Here is a 27483-nt window from a genome sequence, read left to right as displayed (position 1 = left end):
AGTTGTCATTGATCGGTCAGTTTAATTATGGGAACAAATGACAGCATTTTTCAGACCTCTGTCTTTTCAATGACCAGACATCTGAAATGCCAGGGTTTATATTTCTGTGCAATTCCACTATTGTCTAAGGATAATCAAGCAGCTTCAACAAATAGCTAACGGTGTGCATTTCAGCTTCAAAATCTACATCCTGCATTATAAAAAAGGGTAGGAACTTGTGCTTGAAGTTATTGAGTGATACCTTTATTTTGACATGCTTGGCTTTGGAGGCAAGACTCCTCTTTTGCACAGTTCTTGGCCATGGTAATAATGAAAAACAACTGGTACAGAACATGGCATCTTCAATGCAAGGGTGTTGTTCCCCATTTGAGCATGTCACCTGTTCACTGTAATCTAGAGTATCATCTTATGATGATTTCACTTTCATATGAGATAGACTTGATGATTCATAAACAACTACACTATCTCAGGTCCATCTAGCTGTGTGGCCAGTGGCCCCGCAAATCTGTTGGATTTACCCCATTGGTGCCTTAGTACCAGTGTCTCCTCTACACTAGAGAACCTTATTTACAAAGTACAGAGGTCAAAACCACTTGTGAACTTCTGTTTTTCAGAGGCCGAACCAAAAAAAAAAGGAGTCATTTTTGATATAGCTATCAATTAATATTTTCGGAGAAGCTATTTTAGGTATAACACAAAATCTCTAAGGTGAAGTGTCTAAAAGATGTTCTCATCCCATACTCACCACAAAATGTTTTTAGAAGAGTTGTTTATTCTTAAAACACCCTTTACCAAATTTAGCAAAACAAGAAACATTTAAGAAAAAGTTTTTTAAAAAAGGACTGCAGCGTCCCGCGAGTGGTAAAGGAATGCAGCGTCGCGCGAGTGGTGCGCGCGAGAGCGAGCACCAGGCCATATGTCTGGGCACGATAATTCAAAACATATGGCGCCTGTGCGGGTAACCGCAAGCAATAGGCCACACACGCACGAGCAAGCGTGTGGTGAGCTTTTGAAAGCCCCTTACTAAAAGTCTCACCAGTGCAGCGCATGCACACTGCTACAGGCTCGACCTAAAAACTGGCCTGTGCTTCTACCCTTTGATCTTCAGTGATCGGGCCTGTTTGTGTCCTATCCCTGACACATCATATCTCTATTCCTTGCTATAAACAGCACACCAGGTTTGTAATCTTACTGTAAACAGCTAAAGAATCATATTCTTGGAATCTTATTCTTGAACTTTGCTGCCCTTAAATGATGTTTCAGATTTTGATTGTATTGTTACTGTTGGCAATTTAGATGTTTTACAGTGCTGCGGTACTGCAGTGCATAGGACCGATTGTGTGTCCCCTTAAAATAAACAGATAAACAATGATTGATGCTAATCTTTGCATTATGTTGACTAACATTGTTTCCTTCACTTTCCTGTTCCAGGTTCTAAAATGGGTGGAAGAAGCAGTGCAGGCATCCAAGGTGCACCTCCTTTCAACAGATCATTTGAGCCACGCTGTGAACACATGGCAAATACCATTCGATCCAAGTCTAAAGGAGGTCACTGTGTCGCTGAGTGGACCTTCTCCAGAGATTGAAATCCGGGATCCATTAGGTAGGTTATGAAGCTTATGTTATAGATGATCATATCTACAAAAGACCTGCTCTTGTCTCCAATGCTTTCTTAAACCCAGACTTGGAAACATTGGTGTCCCTTTTCCTGCTTTGCTCTCCGGCTACTCTCACATATGAACATTGTTGGAGTTTTGCACTACTGTAGTCACAGCATTGCCAGGGTCCTTTCCCATTTCTGTCCTGCCAGGCTGCTAAAACATTCATGTCAACTATTATTTACACATCTGCAACCTCCTACATGTGCTCACCAAGGCCTTCTCCACTCGATCCAGAGTCGTGCCATCTGAATCATTCATGGATCACCTCTATACTGGTGCATTTCACTAATCTTCCCATCTCTCTCTGGCCAACTTCCTCATTAGACACAGACTATCTTCATTGACTTGCAAAATTCTCTGTTGTGCAGGCCTGATCACATGCTGTACTCTCATTGCGCTGTCCGCTTTGCATCTGCTTCCTTCCTTTGAGCACCCTTTGCCTCTTGTCAACCCCCTTCTACCAAACAATTTAAACTTATGTTTACCTCTAAGATGTTTGGCTGCTCCCTGTTTCTAAGGCCGCTCACTCATCATTATTAAACCAATTTTCATTTTCAGTCTCTTTTACAAACCTGAAACCTCCCTTAGTACATTACCTGCAATACTTTGTCGTCCACAGTACGCTTATTATGTTCTCAGTGACTTGGGTATCTGCCACCTCTCGTCCAGCTGTCTACTGTTGTTTATGTGATGTTTATGTGAATTAACCCCTTCGACGCTCATGACGGAACGGTTCCGTCATGAGCGTCGGTTGAGCTGTGCTCATGACGGAACCGTTCCGTCATGACCACGCCCGCGCAAGCAGCGCTCAGCACAGCAGGGGAATCCGCCCCGCATGGAAGGGGTTAAAACAGCAGAAATGATTTGATTGTGGGGTCTCCTAACCTGATTAAAATAAAAAGGAAAGGCGCAATGCCAATTCACATAAACATCACACACCACTTCTTCATCTACACTCACTAAGCCCCTCACCCCCACGGCACCAAACGGCTATTTGGAAAAAGATCTCTGCCAAAGTGCCCCTCATTGGGAGCCCGTCGGGCATTGCAGCGCCGGCCAGACGAGGAGCAGGTCAATGATGAAGCATGACACCCACCTGGGTGTGTGAGGGCATTATATTCCAAAGAAATGGTTTCCCATCTCTTTGACTCTATAGCCTACTGTCTTATGTATATTGCTACACTCTAGTTTATTCAGGAACAGCACAACTCCAATTTTCATATTGCATTTGGGCATATGTGCTGGACCTTATGTATAAAAGCCCCGTGTCCCTCTTTTTGTGGTTATTGGGGATGAGCTGTACCCATCCCTTTTTACATTTCAAAGGACCTTGTCCACTGCACACACAAAGGAACATGACACCAGGCCTGCCCTTACTTTGCTCTCCTAGTCAGTTTGGAGCCAAACCCAGAGGAAGGAGAAGAACTGCCCAGAACCAGTTTTGGGGGTAGGTCAGGGAATGCCACCACACAAATGCTGGGACCAGGTATAAAAGTGGGAGCTTCGAAACCTCTTATCAGAACACTTCTGGAAGAACCAGAAGAAGGACTGCCCTGCTACCAGAAGGACTTACCTGCCACTTGAAGAACTGCTTTGCTGTCTGAAAAAGGATGATTAGACCTGCTTGCCTTGATCTCAGGTTATTCAGAGTGACTCCAAAGGTCAGTTGGCGGACCACCTTTGTGAGCTACAGGGACACAACAAGCTTCTAGAACAACTGGAACTGGACCTGCCTGTGCCCTGCTGCGGGCAATTGCTGGAGTGAGTCATTATCCCCTAAAGGTGCCCCCAGGTTCTAGACCCTTGGCTGGCATCAATGAGAGCTCCTCCTGAAGGAAAAGGTGAAAATCCTCAAGTAGGCCTTTTCACAACTGCAAATGGGCCCTTTCACACCAAGACTCTGTAACCCGCGATGACCACCAACGTGAAGCTCCGGTGACATCTGCTGTCAGGCTAACAACGACTGTCAGTAACAACTAGCAGCGCTCAACCTGCCACAGCAATGACAGCCTGCATCAACGTAAAGCTCCAACAACAATCAGCTGTTTTCTCTACAACAACAACCATTTGTGACACTCGACCTGCTCTTTGCGTCGGAAACCTCCATCTTACAGCCTCCTCCAACGCCAACGGAATTCTTTGTGGTAGACTTGACAAGGGAGCTCTTCAGTGGGACTAACTTGGTCCCTGTATCTGACTTCCCCTAGTCTAGTGGAACCAGATGACTGCGTATGGCACTTTGTGCTTCTTGGTGCTTTTTCACAAAAAAATGTAACATTCAGTATCTCTGGTTTTATGGATTGGATTTTGTTCATTTTGGTGTAATTTTATTTATTACATTTTACTTTGTCTTTCCAAATTGGTTTGGGATTTTTCTTGTGTTGTGTTTTCACTTTATTACTGTTTGTGTGCTGCATAAATATCTTTTACGTTGCCTCAAAGTTAAGCCTGAATGCTTAGTGCCAAAGTACCAGAGGGTCGCACTGGTTAATTTAGTGACTTTTTTGGCTCACTCTGACAAGGACTGTTGTATGAGAAGTGCTTCTACCCCATCACCCAATTGCCTAATTTCTTACACCTATTGCCTCCAAAACCCTGCAGAGCCTCAATGCCTATTCATGAACATCCATTTAACAATTATCAAGCACCATATAGCACATATTCCATTTTTTGTTTCAAATGCAGCCTTTGTTATTAGCAGCAGCAAAGTCAAAATGGCTTCTCATGCTTTTTGAATGTTACTTTGTATATTATGCACGTGTTGTTAATCCACCTCTGTCTTACAACCCATGGCTATAAACCTGTGATATGGTTAAAATATGGCATCTCCTGGCTGGGATCAATGCTGTCATCTCAGCTTATGCAGCAGTCAGTACCAAATGTAGATATCTGTCTACACCACACTGTAAGTGGAAGGCTGCCATGCACCGCTGCGCTAAACTGTATTTATCCTTCATGCCATGTTCTTGCTAAAACAAAAGACAGGACATTTTTCTGTAGCATTGCATATGCTGAGGAATCATATTGCCCTTCTGCTATCAATTTGGTATTCTGTGTCAAATAAACATATTGCTACTTATATGCATTCTCACACAAACACACACACACGTGAACACACACACATATACACACACACACACACATAAACACAATCTTTTCCCCTTCTTGATCAATCTAGAAACTAGTCAGTGATCATTTGTTCTGCGTCTAGCACTATATCATCAAGGTTGGTAGATGTGGTTGACAGTGGTGGGAATGAGCACTCTCTTTTGAGGACTGAGTTCTGTTTTTCATCATCAGTCTTTGCCCCAGAGTGACAGAGAGAAAGGCAGAGAGTGATGAATGAAGAAGGAAGAGGAAGACAGGAAAACAATGGCATAGGGAGGATGTGGGGATAAAGAGAACCGGCAAGAGCAAGATAAAGAGGCAGGAATTGCAAGATGGAGAAAGAAGAGAGGCATCAGTTGGAAATAAGACTAGGCAGCCTTGGCATTCGTCAATCTCGGCATTCAGCCCCCCCAGCCCCCCTTAATTTTGTATATTTTTTTACAAGTTAAGCACTGAACCTGACCATGTGCCCAAGTGGGAGAAATGTACATAAAGTCAGTGATTGCCCACCTATCAATTGCTACTGCTCAATTGCAAGAGTACTGTGAATCGAATACATTATTCTCACACTTTCAATCTGGCTTTCGCTCTTCTAGAAGTACTGAGATTGTGGATCTGGACATAAGTGAAGAGCTCCTTTGATTCTGGGATCAAAAACACCCACCAACTCTTATTCTCTTAGAACTCTTGTTGGAATGTGTCACCTTATACACCATAGGCGGTTGTGCCCTTGCGCAATACATGTTATAGAAGTACGTGCGATTTTAACTTGGGTCGACTCAACAAGTCAATTGAGGGGATTCTTCCTCTCCTCTATATGCTTCAGTTAGGGGCATCCCGGGAGGATCTGCTTTGTCCCGTTGCTGTCCAATACTTACAGGTTCCCTCTCATATAACTGATTACAGCAGTTGGTCAGCAGTTTCAAATGTATGCTGATGACAGAAATATCATGCTGGATCTGAGTGAGTTTTACAACTGACAGCAGCTCTGTTACATACTGCCTGCAGGAGAGGAAAATCTGGATAACTTCCAACTATCTGTCTTCGAACTCTGGAAAAAGAAAGATTTTTTGCTAGCTACAGATCATGCTGTTTGGTAGGATTTAAATTGGATTGATCGCGCACAGCCTGGATTTGTAGCAAGTTACTTGAGGTTCAGTGTGCACCTTGGGTGTGTACTCCAGTCCAGTATACAAGTAAAACAATGAACAGCGTTCTCTAATATAGGGAACGTCCCCGTGGGCACTACCAGACACCCAGAGGGTGTTTAAACTGTTCTTGACCAACGTTGTGTAAGTAAGTTAGTCAAACCATCATCATAGCTTAATTCATATTTATTTTCAATCTTCATATGAATTCATCTTGATGCAATCATGTTCCACATCAATTATTAGCGGTTTTTACTCCTTTATGCTCCAACGCATTTCGGGTATGAAACACTTCATCAGGGAACAATGTCCAGTGAATTAAAGTAAATTAAAGCTCAATACACGAAGGGATTCTATACTGCAGTCTCAGAATTAGTATTACTAGTAAAGGAGAGTGTTAGTAAATCCAATTGCCCAAAAGTCAGACATCGACTGGTATTTAGGAAGTCGGTGCTGCCCATATCATAAAGAACTGAGAAGAATCTCAGAAAAATACTTAGTTTAACAAAATTTGCGGGAGTTCGGCGTCAACGGACTGAAGTGGTTAGAAACAAAAAGTTAAATCCGGTTGGTGACGGACATGTGAGCTCCAAATAAACGTGCGGAATAAAGTAACAAATCAACCAGGTGCACGTTAAAAAATAACGAAAGGTTGTGCACATTAGAAGAAACTAAACATTCGTGCTCGTAGTAAATAAACAACCAAGTGGTATACTCGTGAAGTAGTGAAACTCACCGGAGTGTCAGTGAATCGCGTCCTACGTTTGTTTGACCGAAGTGCTACTCGGGGGTGAATGTTAAACTGACGTATATCAAAAGTGGACGTCGATGATGGACTACCGCAAGATAAGGCTGCTATATCGGCCATATTGGAAAGGTTAAGCAGTAAATATTACTGCTGTTCAATACGCGTAACCTGGGTAAAAAGTCCGTTCCTGTGAAAAAGATTTAAAAAGTGTAATAACAAATGGTGGCGTTAAATGTGAGGTGCAAAGAGAGTGGTTGAAAAAATGTAAGTATAAAAGATATACAATACAATAAATGGGAGATGAAAAAGGCAGATTTCAATGAACAGTTGAATTAATGAATATTAATAAAACACATCATTTCAATGTTAAACCAAAATAACCAATGGTAATTATGGATTTCCAAATGCGGGTCAACCAGTAACTGTTACAAGTAACAGTTAAATTCCATTCTATCATTCATTCCAAACGGTTTGGTGGTTTCCAATAATTTTATCCAATAATTTTCTCTTTGTAACAAAAATTTGTTATTGTCACGTCCTTCTTGTCTAGTGATGACCTCTAAAATAAAAAATTTGAGTTGACAAATTTTGTATAGTTTTTCAACAAAATGACAAGCAACGGTAGATTTCGGATTCTTATTACGTAGGTTAGATTTATGTTCATAAAGTCTGATTTTGATTTTACGCTCAGTTTTTCCCACATACGCTTGACCGCATGGACACTTCAATGCATATATAACGTTCATAGTATCACATGTTGTCGTGACACAGAGTTTAATCTTGTTGCCTTTTCGTGGGTGTGAAATCATATTTCCTTTAATGACATTATTACAGTTGTTACAATTGTAACATGGTATTGTGCCTGTGTAGTTGGTTGTACCATCTTCAATGGGATGTTTCAAAATTTCTCCTACGTTTTGACTTTAAAAACGGGAAAACTATTCAGGGAATTTCCTCCATCATAGTAGTCAAGTCTATTTTGCTTCCAATATCATACTTCATTTTTAGGTCGAGCCTAGCTCAGTGCTCAGCGCTGCTCTAGGAGATGACCTTTAGAAATCGGTCAGCTCTTTTCAAGCACCCGTGCTTGTGCTGGCATCCACCTTGCGGGATCGAGCAGCGGTGCGCAGAGGTCATCTGTTTTCAATTAGCGTGGCAACGCGCGCTTGTTGACACTCCTCTATTCTCGCACTCACCCTCCCTTGTTTTTTAATAGGCACAGCTCTCTTGCCGGGCTTCCCTTCCCTATTCCCTATCACGCTTGTTTCAGAAATGGCTCTAGTCGTGCGAGCTCCAGGGCTCACTCAGCGTGGTAACACTGCACTCCCTCGCCCCGCCAGCACACTAACAGCCCACGAAGGACAGTGCACAGGAAGGTCTACCTACTGCTTGACCCTTCAAAACCATCTTTCAAAATATGTGAACTGTACCGGAAATTATATTAAATCAGCATGCTATGTAGAAAGTGCAGCGTGCGCAAAAACGGATTAAGAAACGTTGCTTTCGCTTTAAAGTTCTTGTTTCGAGTTTCGTAAAACATATTACATGTTCGCAAGCACAGGAGCAGACCTTCCAGCCGCCTTCCCAGGAGGCTAAACCTGCACCATTTCCGGTAAGAGCTCTTGTGGGCGATAAAACGAATCTTGCACATGATAGGATCCAAGATCCGGGCAAGTCCAGTGAAAGTTCCTCATCCTGGGAACGTCTTCTCAAGCCCCCTCCCGCCCCGCAAGCCAATGACATGCCTGGCATTCATAACACTGGCCCAGCACCAGACTGTAATGTGTGCAGCACTGCAGACACCAGCAACATCAGGGGGGTTCACATCACTCCTCCCCGCCACCTCCCTTCACCCCAGCCCAATGGGCTCCCAGTCTCTGCTTCATTTATAAAGTGCGAGTTTCCGCCAGTACGGGTCACAGAACACACATCTGTTGGAGTGTGCTCTTTACTCCGCTCTTCTAGGTGTGTAATACGTGTGCAGCAGACACTCACACCACAGGTCTTTGGAGACGCCTCCTCATCTCCACCAAGGCAGCTGCAGCACTGTCTTGGGCTCATTCATAAAAGAGTTTGTTTCAAGCACCGCTTGCGAAAATTATCCCTCCTCGCTCTAGTACTGTCCACCCTCTGCCCTGTCATGTGCGCGCCACCCGCGCAAGGCTGTAGTGGAGACGGAGTTTTAGATATACACATTGCTATGTTAGCATAAGCGTCTTAGAAGTTAGAAACACCATCTTGCCACTTTTGCTGCTTTTGCACACGACACTGCAGATAGATGTTATTATATGAAACTGCTTGCCTGCCTTTTCTTCACATGAGAACGGTCTGTTGTTCACATCCCTAGACGTGCACTGCGACCTTGGTCTGAACATTGTGTGCAGAAACAGTCAGGGCCAACAAACAATGTATGCTTTTGAATTCAGGCTGATCGGCCCACGCTCTAGCCATAAGACGCACACAGCTGCAAATATCTGAAACTCGAGCGCCTTTAATATTGCAGTTTGCATGCATTAGACACACATTCTGGAGAAGAACTTTTCCAGGCACAGAGCAAAGCTGATCCTGTGATGTGATTCACCTAAGCTGATATTTACGGTATGGGGTTCCCCATTCAAACCTAGAGACCTTCTATTAGTTTAATAATACTAGCTTACCAACGAAGGGAGGGTGGTTGTATTCAACTATCATTTGTAATATGATTTCTCCCTTCATTTTCTATGGTATTGTAACAATGCTGATGGTTTTATTTTTAATCATTTGTCTGCTTATGTTAGCCAAAGTACTGCATCTTAGGACACGTAGTTTATAAAATAAACGTTTTAAACTTTACTGTGTCTCTGATTACTCTTGTTGTGGACTGATATGAGAATAATAACTAACAGGTATTTCTGATTCCCACCATTCCTGAGAGTACTCTAAGTCGCTTGTTCTGGGTTGTCTAATCATTGGTAGCTTCGAGATGATGCGAAGAGCGAATGAGACACTGATGCTAGTCGGATAGGGGTTCTGGGTACTGAGGTGAGTTTTTGGTACACCGCAATTCACTGAGTTCCTGGTTTCCTACGCATAGTTCTGTGCATGAGCAGAATCCCTGCAACAAGGCAATGCATGGATCTCACACGAGCACCCACGTGGCGCCCGCTAGTTCGGCGTCGTCACCCAGTGCCGCTGGCGCGCCCAAAGGCGCCTGGAAGCCTCTAAAATGCCAAGCATTGGCATAGCCAATAGTTCTTGCCTTTGGGACCTTATAAGTGTTTAGTTATCCAGCACAATATCCTTGGTGCAACAACATCAACTGTTGCATGGCTAAACACTTATAAGGTCCCAAAGGTGAGACCTATTGGCTATGCCAATGCTTGTTTACGTTCTATCTCTGACCCTAAACCGATGATCATCTATTTCCATCTGGAGAGTATTGGGGCAAATTTCTTAGCATGGGAGGTGCTAAATTAAGCAATCACTTTGTTACCTTTATTTATTTTAAGAAGCTTATAGAGTGCACAGCTACCCAAAGGGGTCTCCCGGGGATAAAGGAGACAGTAAGCAAAGATTCTAAGGCAAACTGAAGACACAGCAACATACCAGGTGACACGAACTCAGTCAGGGCAATTGAAAATATGGTTTTTAGGTTCTTATGGAAAGTAAGCAACGAGTTGCAGTTCCTAAGAGCTAAATGGAAGAGAGTGCCAGAGTTTCGGTCCTAAAATGGATAAGGAGCGCCCCTTAATACGAGCATGGCGAAACCTAGGCGTGGTAAACAGTATATGCCTAATTTAGCCTGTTCTAAAATAAAACACACAGTATCTGTTGTACATGGTGACTGTGTCATCATTTTAATTGTAACGTTTTGAAACCTGAAATAGATTTGAAAGCAGAAGCACTAATTTCATCGTTTAATATATACTTTACTGTGATGTCATTTGCTTCTGTCCGATTTTATAATATCTGTATTTTTGGTTGCTGTATCGGCAGCCTCAAAGCTGGTTAGTTTTCTGCCATTTATATGTAACATTAAATTAATAAAGTAAAAATAAAAATACAAGTGTGTAAAAAAACACACCATGTTTTGTATTAAAAAATGTTATTGGCTTTACAAAATAGACACTGTGACATCATGTACATAATCAGTCTCAACAATTTGAGGTGGCTTCTGAGATGCTTACAGTGCTTCTAAACCAGCAGTATAACACAGCATTCAGGGGCAGGGTCCATACTATTAAAACATTGATTTCCTCTCCGGTGGTTTTTTTCCATCTTTTGTTGTTAAGCAACAGCTTTATGTTAATTCCTCACATCTGTTTCTTCTTCAAATACGGACTCATGCGAGCTCTCAACACCAAATAGGAACTTAGAGTGGGATATGAGGGTGAGCTAACCCAATTTAAAACACAAAAAAATATGCTCTCCATTTAGAGCCCCTTTATGACAACAGGTTGCAATATTAGAGGTAGCAAAGTTCTGAAACCTAGTCTAGTTTCCTTTTTAAAACTGTAACTTTCCTGATTTGCTAAGTGTTTTATTTTAAACATTCATGTGAACACGTACTAACTTTGTCTTTTTAATGGAAAATAAATCCACCACAACCTTTTTTATAAACAGCATGTTCATGCAAGAAAGGTTTGGGGGAAATTCCCACAGAAACATGTTTCATATATGCCACTGTGTGAGGTTTGGTGAAAGTCTCCTCACCTTCCTGTAATGCAATGTATTGTGTGTCAATTTTGGGCATCTTGCTTAAAACCCCGTCTGCCAATTTAGCGGCAATCAGGCATAAGACCTACTGGGAAATCCTCTTTCTTCTGGCTCATTTTGTTAGATGACCCCCTCCTCCCAAGTTACCAGCCTGCCGACTCCAATCAGCCCCTGCAGTTCTGGGTTCTTCTTGATATGTTTCTCCCCTCTCTGCATGTGCGCCAAATGCAACAAGCCCATTTGAAGATTCTCCTGCTTAGCACTCGTAATGCACAGATCTGGCAAGTGAGTTCGATATCTCAGGTTCGTCGTGCAGCCCCTTTCATTATTGCTCTTTTTAATGACTTCTTCTGTGTTGTGGATCTAAATTATTTGGTTGTTGTCCGTTTGCCGGTGGTTCAGGATTCCTCACTCACCAGCATGGATGGCAATGTTCTTTTTTGAGCTCCATCTGCTCAGTACTCACCACTTTCTCCTTCTCTCCTTTGTGCTGCATCTGCACCTCCATCCATTTTGTTTTGTTTTGATTTGCCAAAACGATACCATCACTCAGGCATGCCTTTGTTAGAAAATGAACTACTTTCTGCAGATATAAATTTATCTGAGGTGTTGGCTAGCAGTTTGGTTGGCATACATTTCAGTCTGAGTAAGATTGGCATGAATGTGGGGGCCAATCTGATTGGCTGCAGACTAACCAAACAGAGTGACTGAAAAATATTGTAGGTTCATCCAGTCTTATTGGCTATGCCCTGACTAGTTACAATTGGCCCATGCTTTCAGACCAATTTCCACAGGCTGTGTATTACCCCTGCCAGTCTTTTGGGCAATATTTACATTATTGATCCCACAGGACATAACACTTAGGGGCCGATTCCGATCCGGGTCGGAAGGGCACCGAACACGATCCAGACGGAAAAACTATGAGCTTTACGCGTGTTTTCCGCCCGACTCGTACAGCTGTACGAGCGAGGAAGTAAGATGCGAGCTATGTGAAATTCACCGACCGAGTCGTTTCAAGGTCTGAACCGCTCCGTACGTCTCGGCCATAAGCTAACCGTGGCGTGCAATGGATGCGATTTACGACTGAGCCAGTACGATGCACGCGTCGGACAGCTGGTGCAAGCCGGACACTCCGGCTCGCAAAACGTCTGGGAAGTTGCCTTTGGGGGTCCGTGTCGGACACCCTAACACCTGCAACCCTACGACTCGGACACAGGGGAAGACCCAAGGGTCCCCCCAACATAGGCTTGTACGGTGCGGATCCCATTGACTTCTATGGGAGTCTGACCGAAACGAGTCCGGCAGCATACGGCACCATCGTACTCGCTTGGTTGGACTGCAGGACTCCCGCTCGGTCGGAAAACACTCCGGATCCGGCTCGGTTGGAGTGCTTTCCGACCCGGATCGGAATCGGCACCTTAGTACTGTTTGCTAATCTGTTCTCCCCCTTAAAAATGCATGGTGTCCAGAAAGAGTGCACCATTCTTGCTAACTATGGTTGCCCCATTTCCTGTTTCAGCCTTAATGAACATATAGCTGTGGAATGGTCATTATTTCATCTTTAGGTGCATGTGTAGGCTTGAAAGCAGAATGCAAGGGTATCAAAGTGCTACATTACTCCGTGAGCCAGGAACCATTGAAGTAATACTTAAGAAGTTTTCATTCAATGTATACGATTGCTTACAGTGTATAATCCTTCATTTGGAGAAATTAAAAATGTTTGGACACTGCCATTCACAACTGGGAATCTATAATGCGTGCCTTCTACCTGCCACCCCTGCCACACTAGATGCCTCATTCCTTAACGCCGAATCAGAAGGCCTCAGTTTGCAAAGGTAGAATTCACAGCTTCAACTGTGCACTTGGCTACATACACCAATGAGGCTATATTTAATAGATAGGGTATGTCAGGCTTTTTACATACTTTTAAGAAGAATCATGTTAAGAATCATTGAAGAATTATGGAAAGTAATAGGAAGTGAAGAACTTTATTAATAAAGTACTTTAACTAGATATATTGCATTTAGAAGACAACTAAAAATCAATCTTTTCAGACGGTGCCTAAACTGGTGTTTCCTTGATGTTCATGGAGTTCTATTGAAGTGTTGAGTTGCATATGTTTGTACGTGAGTGTATATATCGCCTGTTCTTTGTGACCTAATGTAATCGATTACTCAGCTATTGGTCCAGGTGTGCTTATATATGTTGAGATAAATAAAATGACGTTACCCCCTTGCTTCTCAACTGTGCCTGGCATTTGCAGGGAATGAACCATGACAGTATGTTGCTATTAACGATGTAACCATGCTATTCGACTGTTAGTGAACTTGTAATGAATATGTGACTACAGCGGCAGCCAGCTCAGGTAAGCACGGTGGGGGGGGGCACGGCGCAACAGGGGGGAAGCCGACAGACGACAGAATAGGTATAATTAATAATGCCTATTCCGTCACCCGTTGGCTTCCCCCCTACCGCGCCCTGCCCCGCCCCACTGCCCACCCTTGCTTACCTTACCAGCAGCCACTGTGTTACTACTACTTTTACTATTCGGCATGCTGTAAATTCTATAAAGCGCTCTGATACCTGCAAGGGTCATGTTTGCGCTATAAAAAAAGATTAAAATTAAAAACAAATAAATAAAGATTAAATCAGTACATGCTTTTATAAAATTGGGACTGTTTATTGTTGGTGCCTTTGCCTTTTTCTTCTTTTTCCTACAGATTCTAACGTTAAAGGTGTGTGGAAAAGGCTAGAATTTTGCTTATGAAAGTATTCATGCTTCTAAATGAATTAATCAGCTATCTCTTTAATTAAATATTTTCCGTTTTTTTGTACAGTCATACATTTTTGTATTGTCTATTGCAAAACTGCTGTTTTATTTTTTTAGATTGTATGTTGTATGGCAATTCATTGATCATGAAGATGATTCACTTACGTATAATAATAGGTGCAATATAATATTGAGTCTTACTAAATGTACACAATTCCGTGATGCACTTTTTACTAATTAGTTGAATTTTGATAGGACTTTGCCTTGTCATTTTAATGTGTTCATTTGATGTTCATGTCCATTAGCATCTGTTCTTACCATTATTTTCTACCATTTTAGGGAAGGTGATTAGGAAAGGAGCTGGTTTGAATGAGCTTTTGAATATCCAGAACTCAGCCAAAGTGGTGAATGTCAAAGATCCAGAACCTGGAATGTGGACTGTAAAGGTATGTTTATTGCACAGATATGGCACCCGGTGTAGCCGCCTGGCCCTCCCTGTAGCCCCGCCCCTTAACATTCACCCCAGTGTCTCCTCTGTTTCTCGACAGCATGGGGTATGATTCCTTGCACTCGGTAGGTTCAGATTGAGCATGCAAGAAGGGATTCTGAGTCTGAAAAGACCCCTCATCCATCGCGCACTCAGCTTGTGCCCTCATCCATCGTGCACTCAGCACCTGCCCTAATTCATCGCGCACTCAGCTTCTGCCTTCAACTTAGGTGCTTAAAATTGTCCAGGACTGTGCTGAAATGCAGAGTGATGAGTCCGCTCTGCCAATTTATGCCTGAGCAAAAAAAACACAGATGATGGACGGAATGCTGAACAAATCAAGCATTCACCCCCAGTCACAGATCTGGGTTTAATCCATTCTTTTTCTTCTCCCAGTGCTACCCCAGTTTGGACCCAGCCATATGCAAATCAGTCTTGACCCTGCTCCTCATGGGAACAGTCCAGCCCGAACTGCCAGGCCAGGTCCTCCCTGGACCAGAAGCAAGAATCATGCCTGGTCAACCTGTGATACATGCTCTCACCATCTCACTCCTTGTTAGCATTATTTTCAACCCAATCTATGCTCAAACATTATTCATGTTGTGCTTACTTGCACCAAATTAGCCTCAAAATACATATTCTATAATGACCTGAATGTACTCCCTGAAATTGCAGCGCTTATTATGATTATGCAGCAGTCGAATATCTACCTGCTCTGGCAGAACGAAAGAAAGCTTTCAAAAAATGTGTTTTATGTTTCAAATGTGTGTACCAAAAACAAATCAAGAACTTCTAGTTACAACCTTGAAAAGGCAGCATTGTATTCACTTATGGATCCGCTTCTGATTTTTTTTTGCAAAAACAATTTTTATTGCATTCCTCAATTACAATTGCAATCCGCAATCTCCATCATATCGGTAGTCGTCTCCCGCAGATAGAAACCATTGCATAGTACAGTGCAGACCACTTCCAGCTACCAATGCACTGTCCCCCAACACTCCCCTAAGCAAATGCACCCTCCCCCCATGGATCCGCTTCTGATATCTCAAACAAAAAATAATTTGTTTTGTGTGCTTACAGTCATAGGGTTTTGCATCACCAAAACGTTCACTCTGCAAGCATTTGATGGTTGTCTCATGCTAATTTAGCCCAACAAAGGCCACAAAACTTATGAAAAACTGTGCATGCCTTGCATTGCCAAATAGATGTGGGCGGGATTGTCTCAACATCCTACGATTGCCCAAGTGTGAAACAGTCATTAATGTGTCCCAGACATGTTTGGCATCAGGTGACATTCAAGCACACAAAAGGGGATACGATGAATGCTCGCTAATAGTCTACACCACTGCCATCCGCTCTGTGTAGCTCTCCAACACACCATGCTTGCCCGCTGTGTCACTCTAGACAAACGCCTCTCTTAGGCAAATCAGTACTGACCATGTTCCACATAGAAACAGCCCACCACCAACTGCCGGACAAAGCCTTCTTCAGAAGGGAACAAAAGCAATCCCAGTCCAGGCTTGGCCTTTATAGGCCTCATCAGTGGCGGATAGATTGAAACCTGTGGCACATGGAGCAGTGGACCCACAGCTGGGCATATATTTGGCCATATAAGGTGTTACATCGAAAACACAAAATGTGATTCGAGGAATGCTTGCCAATTGTTTAAATGACTGGCAATCATTCTGGGCAGCATTCCAATACACTGTTTTCACCCTCTATGCTGCTCTAGACTGAGGCCTGACTGGCAGTTCAGGATGGGTTGTTCCCAAGAGGGACATGGTCAGTTCTAATTTCCATAAGGAAGGCCTCTGTCTAGCGTGGCACAGTGGGTGAACGCTGATTTGTTGAAATGCTGCCTTGAGCTATTGCCAGTCATTTAGACTATTCGGACACATTCCTTGCATAATATATTGGGTATAGATGTAACACCCTATAAGACCAAATATATGCATTTGCATTGATTCCTCGCATGAGAAATGTCAACAATTTGATGCAAATGTTACGGAAAATAAATAGCACCGTTTTCAAGTAGGAAGAAGGAGGCCTGCAATCTATTTATAGATTCAATAGGGTGTGCTGAATCAAAAATTATGCACGCATTGTTATGGCTTGGATTCAGAAAGAGCGTAACCCCTCAGAACCAAGTTGGAGGGTTAGATACAAACCAAAGACCAATTTACTCCCAAATGTTGTCTTCACCTTCTTTAAGACTAAAACTTTTCTATAATCTTCCAGGTAACCGGTAAGATGCACACTAATTTGTGAAGTTTCACCATTAAAACCATCAAACAATCCAGAACAACAAAAAACTGGCAAATAAAAGGGCCATACATGCACATATCAATTTAGAAAAACCTCTATAATACAATTCATTTTCGTTTTTATCTAGATATGGAATACACAAATATCCTCCCCACCTGCATAAAACAAGGTGATAGAAGAACTTGCTAGCTTTAGGCCCTATTATGAGATCCCTGATATTCTCTGTTGGTAAGGCAGAACCCAGCATTGCCCATACCGGGGGAGTTTTGGTGGTGGTTTTGTCATTGGTAGGAGCGCATCCCAGTACTACCAGGCTATCACAAGTTGTTCCCCTACAGGCCTCCATGGAATGGTGAATAAAATGCAAAAATTGGTTCTACTGTACCAACTTTAGCATATGAACCCATAATTCTGGGCCTTTATCTGACAACAAAGTGCTCCAAACATGACTTGGCGATTTTGTCCACAGTAAAGAATACAGTGCCGTATTAGTATATCGGAGATTACGTATGCAGTAAAACTGTACCACTTGTAATCCTTTTTCTGTCGAGAAGTTCATTTTCAGCCAAAACAGAAATTGCAACCACTCATAGTACGGGACTTCGTGACAAGAGATCATTCCATTTGTAGTGTACACTTCGGAAATGACCATTACCGGTAAGTAAATAGACCAACGTTATCCATTTGCCAGTTACAAGCTGTAGTGAATACAGTGGTGCACGCTATTTAAATACTCACCTTAGCTTTTGCCACAGAATTGCAGTGTGATGTACCCCTCTGCTGACGTCAATGGCGCCTCCCCAGCTACCATTCCTTTATCCACACGTCCTTGGGCCTCAGCGCCCTTTCTAAGTGCCACATTCCCAAAAGGAAAGGGCTTTGGATTTGAAGAGGTGTCCGTCTTTGTTCTGTGTTTTTTGTGCCTGAAGCAACGTTAAACATCCCCAGGAGTGTGCTTCAGATGTCATCTCAGAGCACCAGCCCAAAGGGAAGGAGACAGAGCTGGGAATCAAAGGAGACGCTGCCCCTGTAATTACTGAGTAAGACGTTTGTAACAAGACACAGGCGGCCATTTTATTACACCGTGTATTAGGGCTAAGTGAGGGCGAGGGACACGCAAAGCTACAGTTGTAATGCTTAAGGTTTAGTTAGCCAAGCTTTCATATCCTTTTACCGAGCAACATCTTTTGTTTTGTATGGAAAGCATAAACAAGATTTATTGGCACTGCTGTTCCTGTCAGAATGATATTTTAAACTACATTTAAATATAGATTAAAAACACTGAAAGGACACCCTTCTCAGGTAAGTTGGAATCTGTTTAGTAAGTCACTCTATATTTAGGAAAAAACAATTAAAACTTATTTGTGGTAAACATTTAGGGCTTCATTTATAGGACAGGGCGAAATGGCACTTCTGCCCCAAAAAACTGGTGACCCGCACTATTCGCCCGCTTCACTTGGAGTGCAGTGGAAGCTCGTGGTACTGATGGTGGAGTCTGTCACTACCGACCCCACCATTGTCTCCCTACGACAGTAGAAATAGCTTCTGAGGGGTCATCCAATCTAAAGTGGTCCCAGTGTTGCCATACCTACCTATTTCCTTCTTTTCTGAGATCACTACACAAACTATGTTGCATACAGAAAAGATCCCAAAATGTCCTCAGAGTACTGAGGGAAAATTTCCAGTGGGTGAGGTATATCAGTTATGTTATGCCCAACAATGTACCCACGGTTTGGGGTTTTCTCTTCATGCAACTCATATAAAAGATACCAGGTCCACCATGCTGGCAAGGTTGTTATATGTTAGTGTGCCCTGAATAGCTCTACATTTGTCAGCCCAAAAGCGCCTGGCATGGAGAGCCCTGCCTCTCACTAACGGTTGTTCGGTGACCGAGCTAAAACATTTTAATTTAAGTTCTTAATTCAGGGTTTCATCACTCGTGGCCCAAGTTGACATGTTTGATCCATTAGCCCACATGCATTATTATCCTGTGTGAAAATTGAGGCTACCCAGATCGAGAAAGCTGGTATTGGGTGTTCCGGTGTGTCACATAAGTCCCTCTAGAAGGGTGGAATCATACCTCCCACATCAGTTACTGGTGTGGAGGTATGATTCCAAAGTGTTTGACATCAAACACAACATGTTTCTAAGCAGCCGTTTTAAAGTTAGCATTTACCACGAGGTTATAATGCACTTAAATATATGGTTGGATGCATCACAAGCAACCCCGGAAAATATGTTCCGAAGGCTGAAGAGGGGCTCTGCTCATGCAGGCGCACCCTCTCACCTAAAATCAAGCACCCTGCCTTCAGGAATGACAAGGCCTGCCATAGGCACCACCTTACACAGGATGCAGTAGCAGACCTGTAGTGTCATTTTGAATGGTCTCTCAGCGGTGGCATAATACATGCTGCAGCCCATGGGAGGCCTCTGGGCTACCTATGCCTTGGGTACATAGTATACCATATACTAGGGACTAATAGGCGTACCACAGAATCCAAATCTGGAGTGTACCTAAAGTACATGCAATCAATTTAGAGGAGAAGCAGCTAGACTGGGGTCCTGGATAGCAGGATCCCAGTCAGTCTAAGTCGAAAACAGTGATACATCAGCAAAAAGTGGGGGTAACTATAAGAAGCAGATCCTACTCTCCGACACAAGCCCCCCCAACGTAAGGACATGAAACTAACCTTGACCAGATGAGTCTTAATGTTCTAAGTGGAAATATCTGGAGAGTCCATCTGCATTGGCATGGTTACTCCCAGGTCTATGTTCCACTGTATAGTCCATCCCCTGTAGGGAAATGGACCACCTCAAAGGTTTGGGGTTTTCATCCTTCATCTGTTTTAGCCATAAGAGGGGCTTATGGTCTGTCTGAACAATGAAGTGAGTGCCAAACAAGTATGGCCTCAACTTCTTCAAGGCCCAAACCACAGCAAAGACTTCCCTCAATAGCTGACCAACGTTTCTTTCTGGGGTTCTGCTACTGGCTGATCCTGACCCTCTTCATTCAGTTGTGATAACACAGGCCCTACCCCCAACTCAGATGCATCCGTTTGAACAATGAATTGTTGGGAATAGTCAGGACTTTGCAGAATGGGAGCAGTGCACATGGCCTGCTTCAGGTCATCAAATGCCTTTTGACAGCTAACTGTCCACTGAACTTTCTTAGGCATTCTTTTGGAAGTTAAGTCATTCAAAGGGGTCACTATGGATCCATATCCTTTGAGAAACCTCCTATAGTACCCAGCCAGGCCCAAGAAAGCTCTGACCTGAGTCTGGGTGGTTGGAGCAACCCAGTACATGTTGGTCTGGATTTTGCTCTGCAATGGTTGAACCTGACCTCCACCCACAAGCTGGCCCAGGTATACAACCTGACTCTGCCCTATCTGGCACTTGGTGGCCTTAATTGTGAGACCTGCTTTCTGCAGAGCCTCCAAAACATTTCTCAGGTGCACCAGATGATCCTCCCAGGTGGAGCTAAAGACAGCAATATCATCTAGATAAGCTGCACTATAGGCTTCCAGGCCTGTAAGGACTTTGTTCACCAACCTTTGAAAAGTGGCAGGTGCATGCTTCAAACCAAAGGGCATCACCACAAATTGGTAGTGCCCACTAAGGGTTGAAAATGCTTTTTTTGGCTTTGCATCCTCAGCTAATCTGATTTGCCAGTAGCCAGCTGTCAGGTCAAATGTGGCTGAGGCCAAAGTATCTATGAGTTCATCTGCCCTGGGTATTGGATGGGCATCAGTCCTAGTGACTGCATTGAGACCCCTGTAGTCAACACAGAACCTCATCTCTCTCTTTCCATTCTGGGTGTGAGGTTTTGGTACCAAGACTACTGGACTAGCCCAAGGGCTATCTGAGGGCTCAATTACTCCCAGGTCCAACATTTTCTGGACTTCAGTCTGGATGCTGTCCCTGACATGGTCAGGTTGCCTCTAAATCGTATTTTTAACAGACAGACTGTCACCTGTGTCCACTTCATGAGTGCACCAGGTAGTCTGACTGGGGGTCAGTAAGAACATATGTCTAAACTGGTTCAGAACTTTTCTGCAATCAGTTTGCTGCTGGTCAGTGAGGCTGCCTGCCAAGGCTACATCATCAACTGAACCATCATCAGGGTTCTGTGAGAGCAGGTCAGGGAGTGGATCACTCTCTTCCTCCTGTCCCTTATCAGTAGCCATGAGCAAGACCATGTCTGCTCTGTCAACATATGGTTTGAGCCTGTTCACATGGAGCACCCTATGGGGGCTCCTGGGAGTTCCAAGGTCCACCAGGTAGGTAACCTCTCCCTTTTATTCAATGATCGCATGAGGGCCACTCCACTTGTCTTGGAGGGCTGCTGGGGCCACAGGCTCCAACACCCATACTTTCTGTCCTGGCTGATAAACAGTCAACACAGCCTTTTGGTCATGCCAGGCCTTTTGCAATTTCTGGCTAGCCTCAAGGTTTTTGGATGACTTCTTCATGTACTCAGTCATCCGGGAGCAGAGACCAAGTACATATTCCACAATATCCTTTTTAGGGGGTTTTAGAGGTAACTCACATCCCTCCTTCACTAGACATAAAGGACCCCTAACTGGATTTCCAAACAGAAGTTCAAAATGGCTCTAACCAACCCCCTTCTGCGGAACCTCTCTGTAGGCAAAGAGAAGGCAAAGAGACGGCAGGGCATAAAGGACCCCTAACTGGATGTCCAAACAGAAGTTCAAAATGGCTGTAACCAACCCCCTTCTGAGGAACCTCTCTGTAGGCAAAGAGAAGGCAGGGCAAAAGTATGTCCCATCTATGCCTAAGCTTTTCAGGAAGACCTTTAATCATGCCCTTGAGGGTTTTGTTGAACCTTTGAACTAACCTATTGCATTGTGGGTGATAAGGGGTGGTAAATTTGTAATTTACTCCACACTCCTTCCACATAGCAGTCAAGTAACTAGACATGAAGTTTGCCCCTCTGTCTGATACGGCCTCCTTAGGAAAACCCACCCTGTAAAAGATTCCCAGGAGGGTTCTAGCCACCACAGGAGCTGTGGTAGTTCTAAGGGGAATTGCCTCTGGATACCTAGTGACATGGTCCACCACCACTAGTATGAATCTGTGCCCAGATGCAGTTCGAGGATCCATGGGACCAACAATGTCAATCCCAACCCTCTCAAAGGGAACCCCCACCACAGGTAGTGGTATCAAGGGGGGGCCTTTGTAGTACCACCTGCCTTACCACTGGCTTGACAGGTGATAAAGGAGCGACGAAACTCCTTTGTGTCCTCTGACATATGTGGCCAATGAAAGTGAGGGACAAGCCTGTCCCAAGTCTTGTTTTGGCCTAGGTGACCTGCTAATGGGAGATCATGTGCCACTGTCAATAGGAAGCCCCTAAACTTCAGCGGTATAACCAATCTCCTGGTAGCACCAGGCTTGGGGTCTCTACTCTCTAAGTATAAGAGTCCATAATCCCAGTAGATCCTATGGGACCCACTGGCACTACAAGCAGCCTCAGCAGCAGCTTGCTGTCTGAGGGGTTCAAGAGAGGGGCAGCTCAGCTGCTCATGGCTTGATCAGGTTCAAGTTCCTCTGAGACAGTTCCTTCTTCAGGACTAAGATCATCTCCCTCAAGAGACTGATCTGTACTCTGAGGCAGGGGGGAAGACACTTCCTTACCCCTACGGCTCCTTCTCTTGAAAGGCGCCTGGTCCATTATTCCAGGATCCAGGGCCTGTTCAGTAGAAGACATTTTTGCCTGTGACGTAGTCATACCAAACACATCTGCAGGGATGCCCAACATTTCTGCATGTGTCCTGAGTTCCACCTCAGCCCAAGCTGAAGTTTCCAAATCATTGCCCAACAAGCATTCACATAGAGGTCTGCACTTACCACAACCTTCTTAGGGCCAGTTACCCCTCCCCAGGTGAAATTCACGATTGCCAAGGAATGGTCTGTCCTGACATTGCTTGCATTGGTCACTTGGTACATCTCACCAAGTATGATTTGCTCAGGGGCCACAAGATCTTTTGTCACCATTGTGACACTTGCACCTGTGTCCCAGAATGCCAAGGCTTCCTTTCCATTGATCAAAGGCTGCTGTCTGTATTTGCCCTGATTACTGGGACTGACACATAAGGAGGCCATATCCATGCCTCCATCACAGCCCAACACAGCCTGAGTTGGAACTCTGACGAGGCCAGAGTCCATCTCAGATCCCAGGGTTAACCCTGCTACACCCTTATTCTCCGTACCACCACTTTGAGCTGAATTAGGGGGAACAGTTGCCTTAGGGGAAGTGATGGCTGGAGTAGAGTCCTTGGACTTGGTACAATCATTTGTCCAATGGGTCTTCTGTTTACAGATATGACACTATGGCTTCTTCTTGCCTTTATACTGTTTGATTGTCGTGCCCGTGTCCACACACTGCACCCGTCCTCCGTGGGTCCCCTGTGTCACTACTTTGGGTGGTTCCTTGGAGTCCCAGCGATTCTATGTGCTCTAGGCACTGTGTCTAGTTAAGTCGTGGTTGTTATACCACTTTCTTAGAATATGGTTTGGTCTCCGCTGGAGCCCGCTGTGTATTGTGCTATTTACTGTTGTTCTAGTGATTTATTATTGTGTGCTTAGTGCTCTAATCTCATAAAGAGGTTAGTAGAGAGTGTTTAGTAATGCATACATATATTATATATATCTCTTGTGTGGTTCTCCTTTCATTTGGTCATTCAGGAGGTTCTGATCTGGTAAAACTAGCTGCTTTACATTCCTTCGAGACTTAGCCTGAAGGCTGCTCTCCATAGCTACCACTAGAATAGCTTTCAATAAAGGTTGTCAATAACCTAATCATCAATAAGGCTCGTTTGGACTGGTGCAAGGTGCCCACTTTAATTAGTGGACAGCATATACCAGGCCAACTTCTCACACACAGTCAATGTGATCAAAAAGTGTCAACATGTCACTTGCACAATTTGGTCTCGTGAAATTGTTGGGAGTGGAAACAACTAATAGATGATAGCTTTTCTACAATACTGAAAATAAATTACAATGAATTTAGCATTGTGACTGTAGCAGTCCATTATCACTTGATTTTGGACTGCAATTTGCCAGTGCCTCTGCTCTGGTACTATGCACTGTTTGAGAGCTGCAAATGAATCATGAATCATGACTTCCTGAGGTTAAAGGGCAACCAGTGTATATAAGCAACATTCCAAGATATTCCGAAGCAGCCAATGCTTTTCGCATTAGGGTTTAGGATGTCCCTTTGATCCACCGAAGAGCAGGAATGATGTTTGGTCTAAATAAAGTCTCTGTTTCGTTTGAATCTTTTAAATTAGAAACAAGTGTTTGGCAAGAAAGCCTGCTCTGGTGAACATGTCGTGAGATGTTTTAGATTCCATCATATTAAGAGAATCCTTCAGATCCTGATGGTGTGGCAAAGAGAAAGGATACACGGAATGTGTAACAGGCTTAGTGGCTTAAACGCTTTCCAGTCTGACCTGCAGGTCACTGGTTCAGTCCACACAAGGCTATCTCAGCCCTCCATCCTTCTGATGTTGGTAGGTTGTGTAACATTAAATAGAGCAACAGTTGGCGCCATGACAACCCTTGCTGTGAACAAGCGCGATACAAGATTCTCCATAAACTAATGCCGTTAATTGTAGTGTTTAGAATATAACCGAATCATGCATCATTATATTAAATCAATTCATATGATTATTTCTGTAATGAAAACTTCTTAGGCCTAATCACTATTGTGGGGAATAACCCCAAGGGTCAGTGCACAATACCTTGCATGAGCTCCCACCAGGCTATGCAGCTGATTACGAGTCAGGGGAGTGGGAAAACGTCTTGGAATTCTGTTTAGCCGGATTCCTAGTGGGTTGGGTTTTCCAAACCTAGTTTTACTGGGACTGAGAGAACCATAGCCGAAGTTTGAGACTGTTAATTCTAGCCAGAAAAATTGCTCAGACTGCAGTTTTTTTTCCAAGAAAAAACTTTGCCATCCCACCATACTTCTCCTAACTTCATCTTTCACCCAATGAAAGAGCAATGGTCAATTTCCTGGTGGTTTTACGACCAGAAAAATTGGTTCCCACACAGTAATTACCCATTCCACAGGGTCTCAACTAGGAATCAGAGCCTATGTGTTCTATTTTGGTTTCATGTTTTAAGTGGTGTACATGTCGCATGATATGTTTAGGAGCACAGTAGCTCCTTTCATAGTGGTCCCCATCTTGTATCTGCTACATGTTTTACAAAAGCGGCAATCTTTGGAAGTGTGTTAATTGTTTCGGGAAAACACCATAGTAGTTGCATAGCACTTTCACTGAATGGTACATGCACTCTGCCATCAGCTTTAGAGTCTCACAATATTGGACTTGAGGCCTGCAGTCTTTTACATTCGTTGCTCAATATACCACTTGCCACTTCTCATCTAGTTGCTTTTTGTAAATGTCAATACATTTTCAAGGGCTGTTATTCTTTATCCTAACTTTACTCTTGGAAGCTTCTACATTCTTTCCTTGCTTTCGGTAGATTTTCTCCCTATCGTGCCCCCAGTGCTTAATTTGAGCCGGTGGTTTCCAGTGCACAGCACCAGCACTTTTCATTAGCACCAGTTAAGGAACCATTTATTTGCAGTGAGATTAAGTGGTTTTCCATAATCACAGGATGTTGAGCCCACGCCTAGACTCGAACCTGGTTCTCCAGCTCCGAGGTCGGCAACTCTGGCCATTACACCACATCCTCTCCCCCCTTTCATGGTTAGTAGTTGGTTCTGTTTTAGGCGACTTCCCAATCGTTTTTGCAAGCAATTTCACCCACCCAGTTTTGCAGTTCTGACAAATTTAGCATTCTTATGAATTTACATTCATTTTCCAATTTGCCACAGGAATTATAACCATACGGCCCTCCAGAATTGAGCAGAGTTTGGATCTCATTTAGTAATTGGAAGGGCTGCAGTGTAATTAGATTTTACTGGTTTGCCAATTTGCGACAGTATTTAGTGAGCAGGTTTTTGTACATCTGGACCTTAGTAACGTACTTCATCCACCTACCCATCTCCTCCTCGGAGTGTTTATTACAGTGATTAATTTTGTTATATGCTGACTGGTTGGATCCCAATTGAAATGTAAATGTTGAATCAGATGTTTTAGAAGTAGAGAAGCCCAGGGTAACACTGCTGTGGTCGCCGGCATGAGTCCCAGAACTCTGGGAAAGTTTTCTGCAGTTCCATAATTTGATTCCTGGCGAGTTTGCAGCTGTGACTGGAGAGTTAGCCCTCTCTCTCTTGGCGGGAACACTTTATTTCAGTCTGTGCCGAAATGTTCTCCTATGAAATAGCAATCTTGAGCTGGTGACAAATGAGACTGCTTCCACTTTACAAGGAAACCAAAGTTCTGGAGTGTTTAGCGCTTAGAGGCGAAGGAGCACACATTGACCAGTTGTGTAGGTGTAAAAATATGTGAATCCCTTCTTATTGTAAATAAGCAACTTTCAGATCTAGTACCTTCTTAAATACTCAGGGTGCAGGTGATAAGATGAAAGGTAGGGCTGTGACACTTCCGCAGAGCAAAGTACGTTTGAGAATATGGGCTCACTGAGAAATTTATCATGAGGATCCAGTGAAGTCAGGCAATCTCCTGGGGGGCCACAAGAAGAATGGCAGTTGCGGAGACCCCATTTTGAATGTTACTGATGTTAGAAATAGGCCTACTCTTTTCAAGTCCATGATAGGAATTAGTTCTTCTGATAGTTTCCTCCTTGGGAACAAAGTCAAGTACCTTCATTTACCTTTTTCTCTCTGTGGGACTGTTGCAATTGCCTTGTTCTGTAGGAGTGCTTGTATTCCAATTAAAATACCTCTCTCTTAGATTGATGTTTTGTCTAAGGCGTTTGGTGGAATAATGCACCTAGAGGAGGTTCTTTGAATTCTAATTGATAACCTTCTGAAAATATCTTGTGGTCTCCCCGGTGAATGTTTTGTGATATTCCCCTGACTGTTCCGACTTATTTGCTTTCCCCACTTCCAGGTACTACAACATTGTACTGCTTTCGAGGCTGCGCATTGTCGGATAGCCTGGGGGTCATTCTATATTCAAGAACACGCTTTGATGTTTATTGTGTCCTGGAATTTCTTTTTCCTTTTGTCTGTGCATAAAAAGTCAATAAAACAGATTTTCAAAAAAACCTTCTGAAATTATCTGTTAAACATATTGGGGCAGATTTATGACGACTGGCGCATCCCTGCATATCAGCAGGGATGCGCCAGTTATTATGCGCCACTGCTGCGGCACCATGGATGCGCCGCATTTATAATGCGGCGCACCATGGGGCAAAAACGGCACAGATGCGTGACGCATCTGTGCCGAAAAGTGGCGCATTGCTGGAGTTGCGTCGCAAGCGCGACGCAGCTCCAGCAATGATCTGGGGGGCCCTATCTTTACAATGCTGCGTCAATCCTTACGCCTGCTTCAAGCAGGCGCAGGGTTTTGACGCAGCATGGGCCTAAAAGTGACTGAGTGAAATCTTGTAGATTTCACTCAGCCACTTTTAGGAGGCGTTCCTGCGCCGGAACGCCCCCACCTGCCCTGGAACGCCTACATATGGCGCAGGGCTTTACA

General features: G+C 43.8%; 1 protein-coding gene across 1 annotated transcript in view; it reads left to right on the top strand.

Annotated features, from left to right (window-relative positions):
• The window catches only part of HMCN1 (hemicentin 1), a 1072905-nt gene that overhangs the window by 232101 nt on the left and 813321 nt on the right, over positions 1 to 27483 (top strand). The window contains exons 5-6 of the mRNA XM_085601687.1: positions 1432 to 1603; positions 14470 to 14576. Of these exons, the coding sequence (XP_085457813.1) occupies positions 1432 to 1603; positions 14470 to 14576 (279 nt within the window). The remainder of the gene's footprint in view (positions 1 to 1431; positions 1604 to 14469; positions 14577 to 27483) is intronic.

This window comes from Triturus cristatus, chromosome 4_2 (assembly GCF_964204655.1).
Source record: "Triturus cristatus chromosome 4_2, aTriCri1.1, whole genome shotgun sequence".
Classification (NCBI taxonomy): Eukaryota; Metazoa; Chordata; class Amphibia; order Caudata; family Salamandridae; genus Triturus; species Triturus cristatus.
The sequence above is the reverse complement of the archived record's forward strand: the minus strand, read 5'-3'. Positions and strand labels throughout refer to the sequence as shown.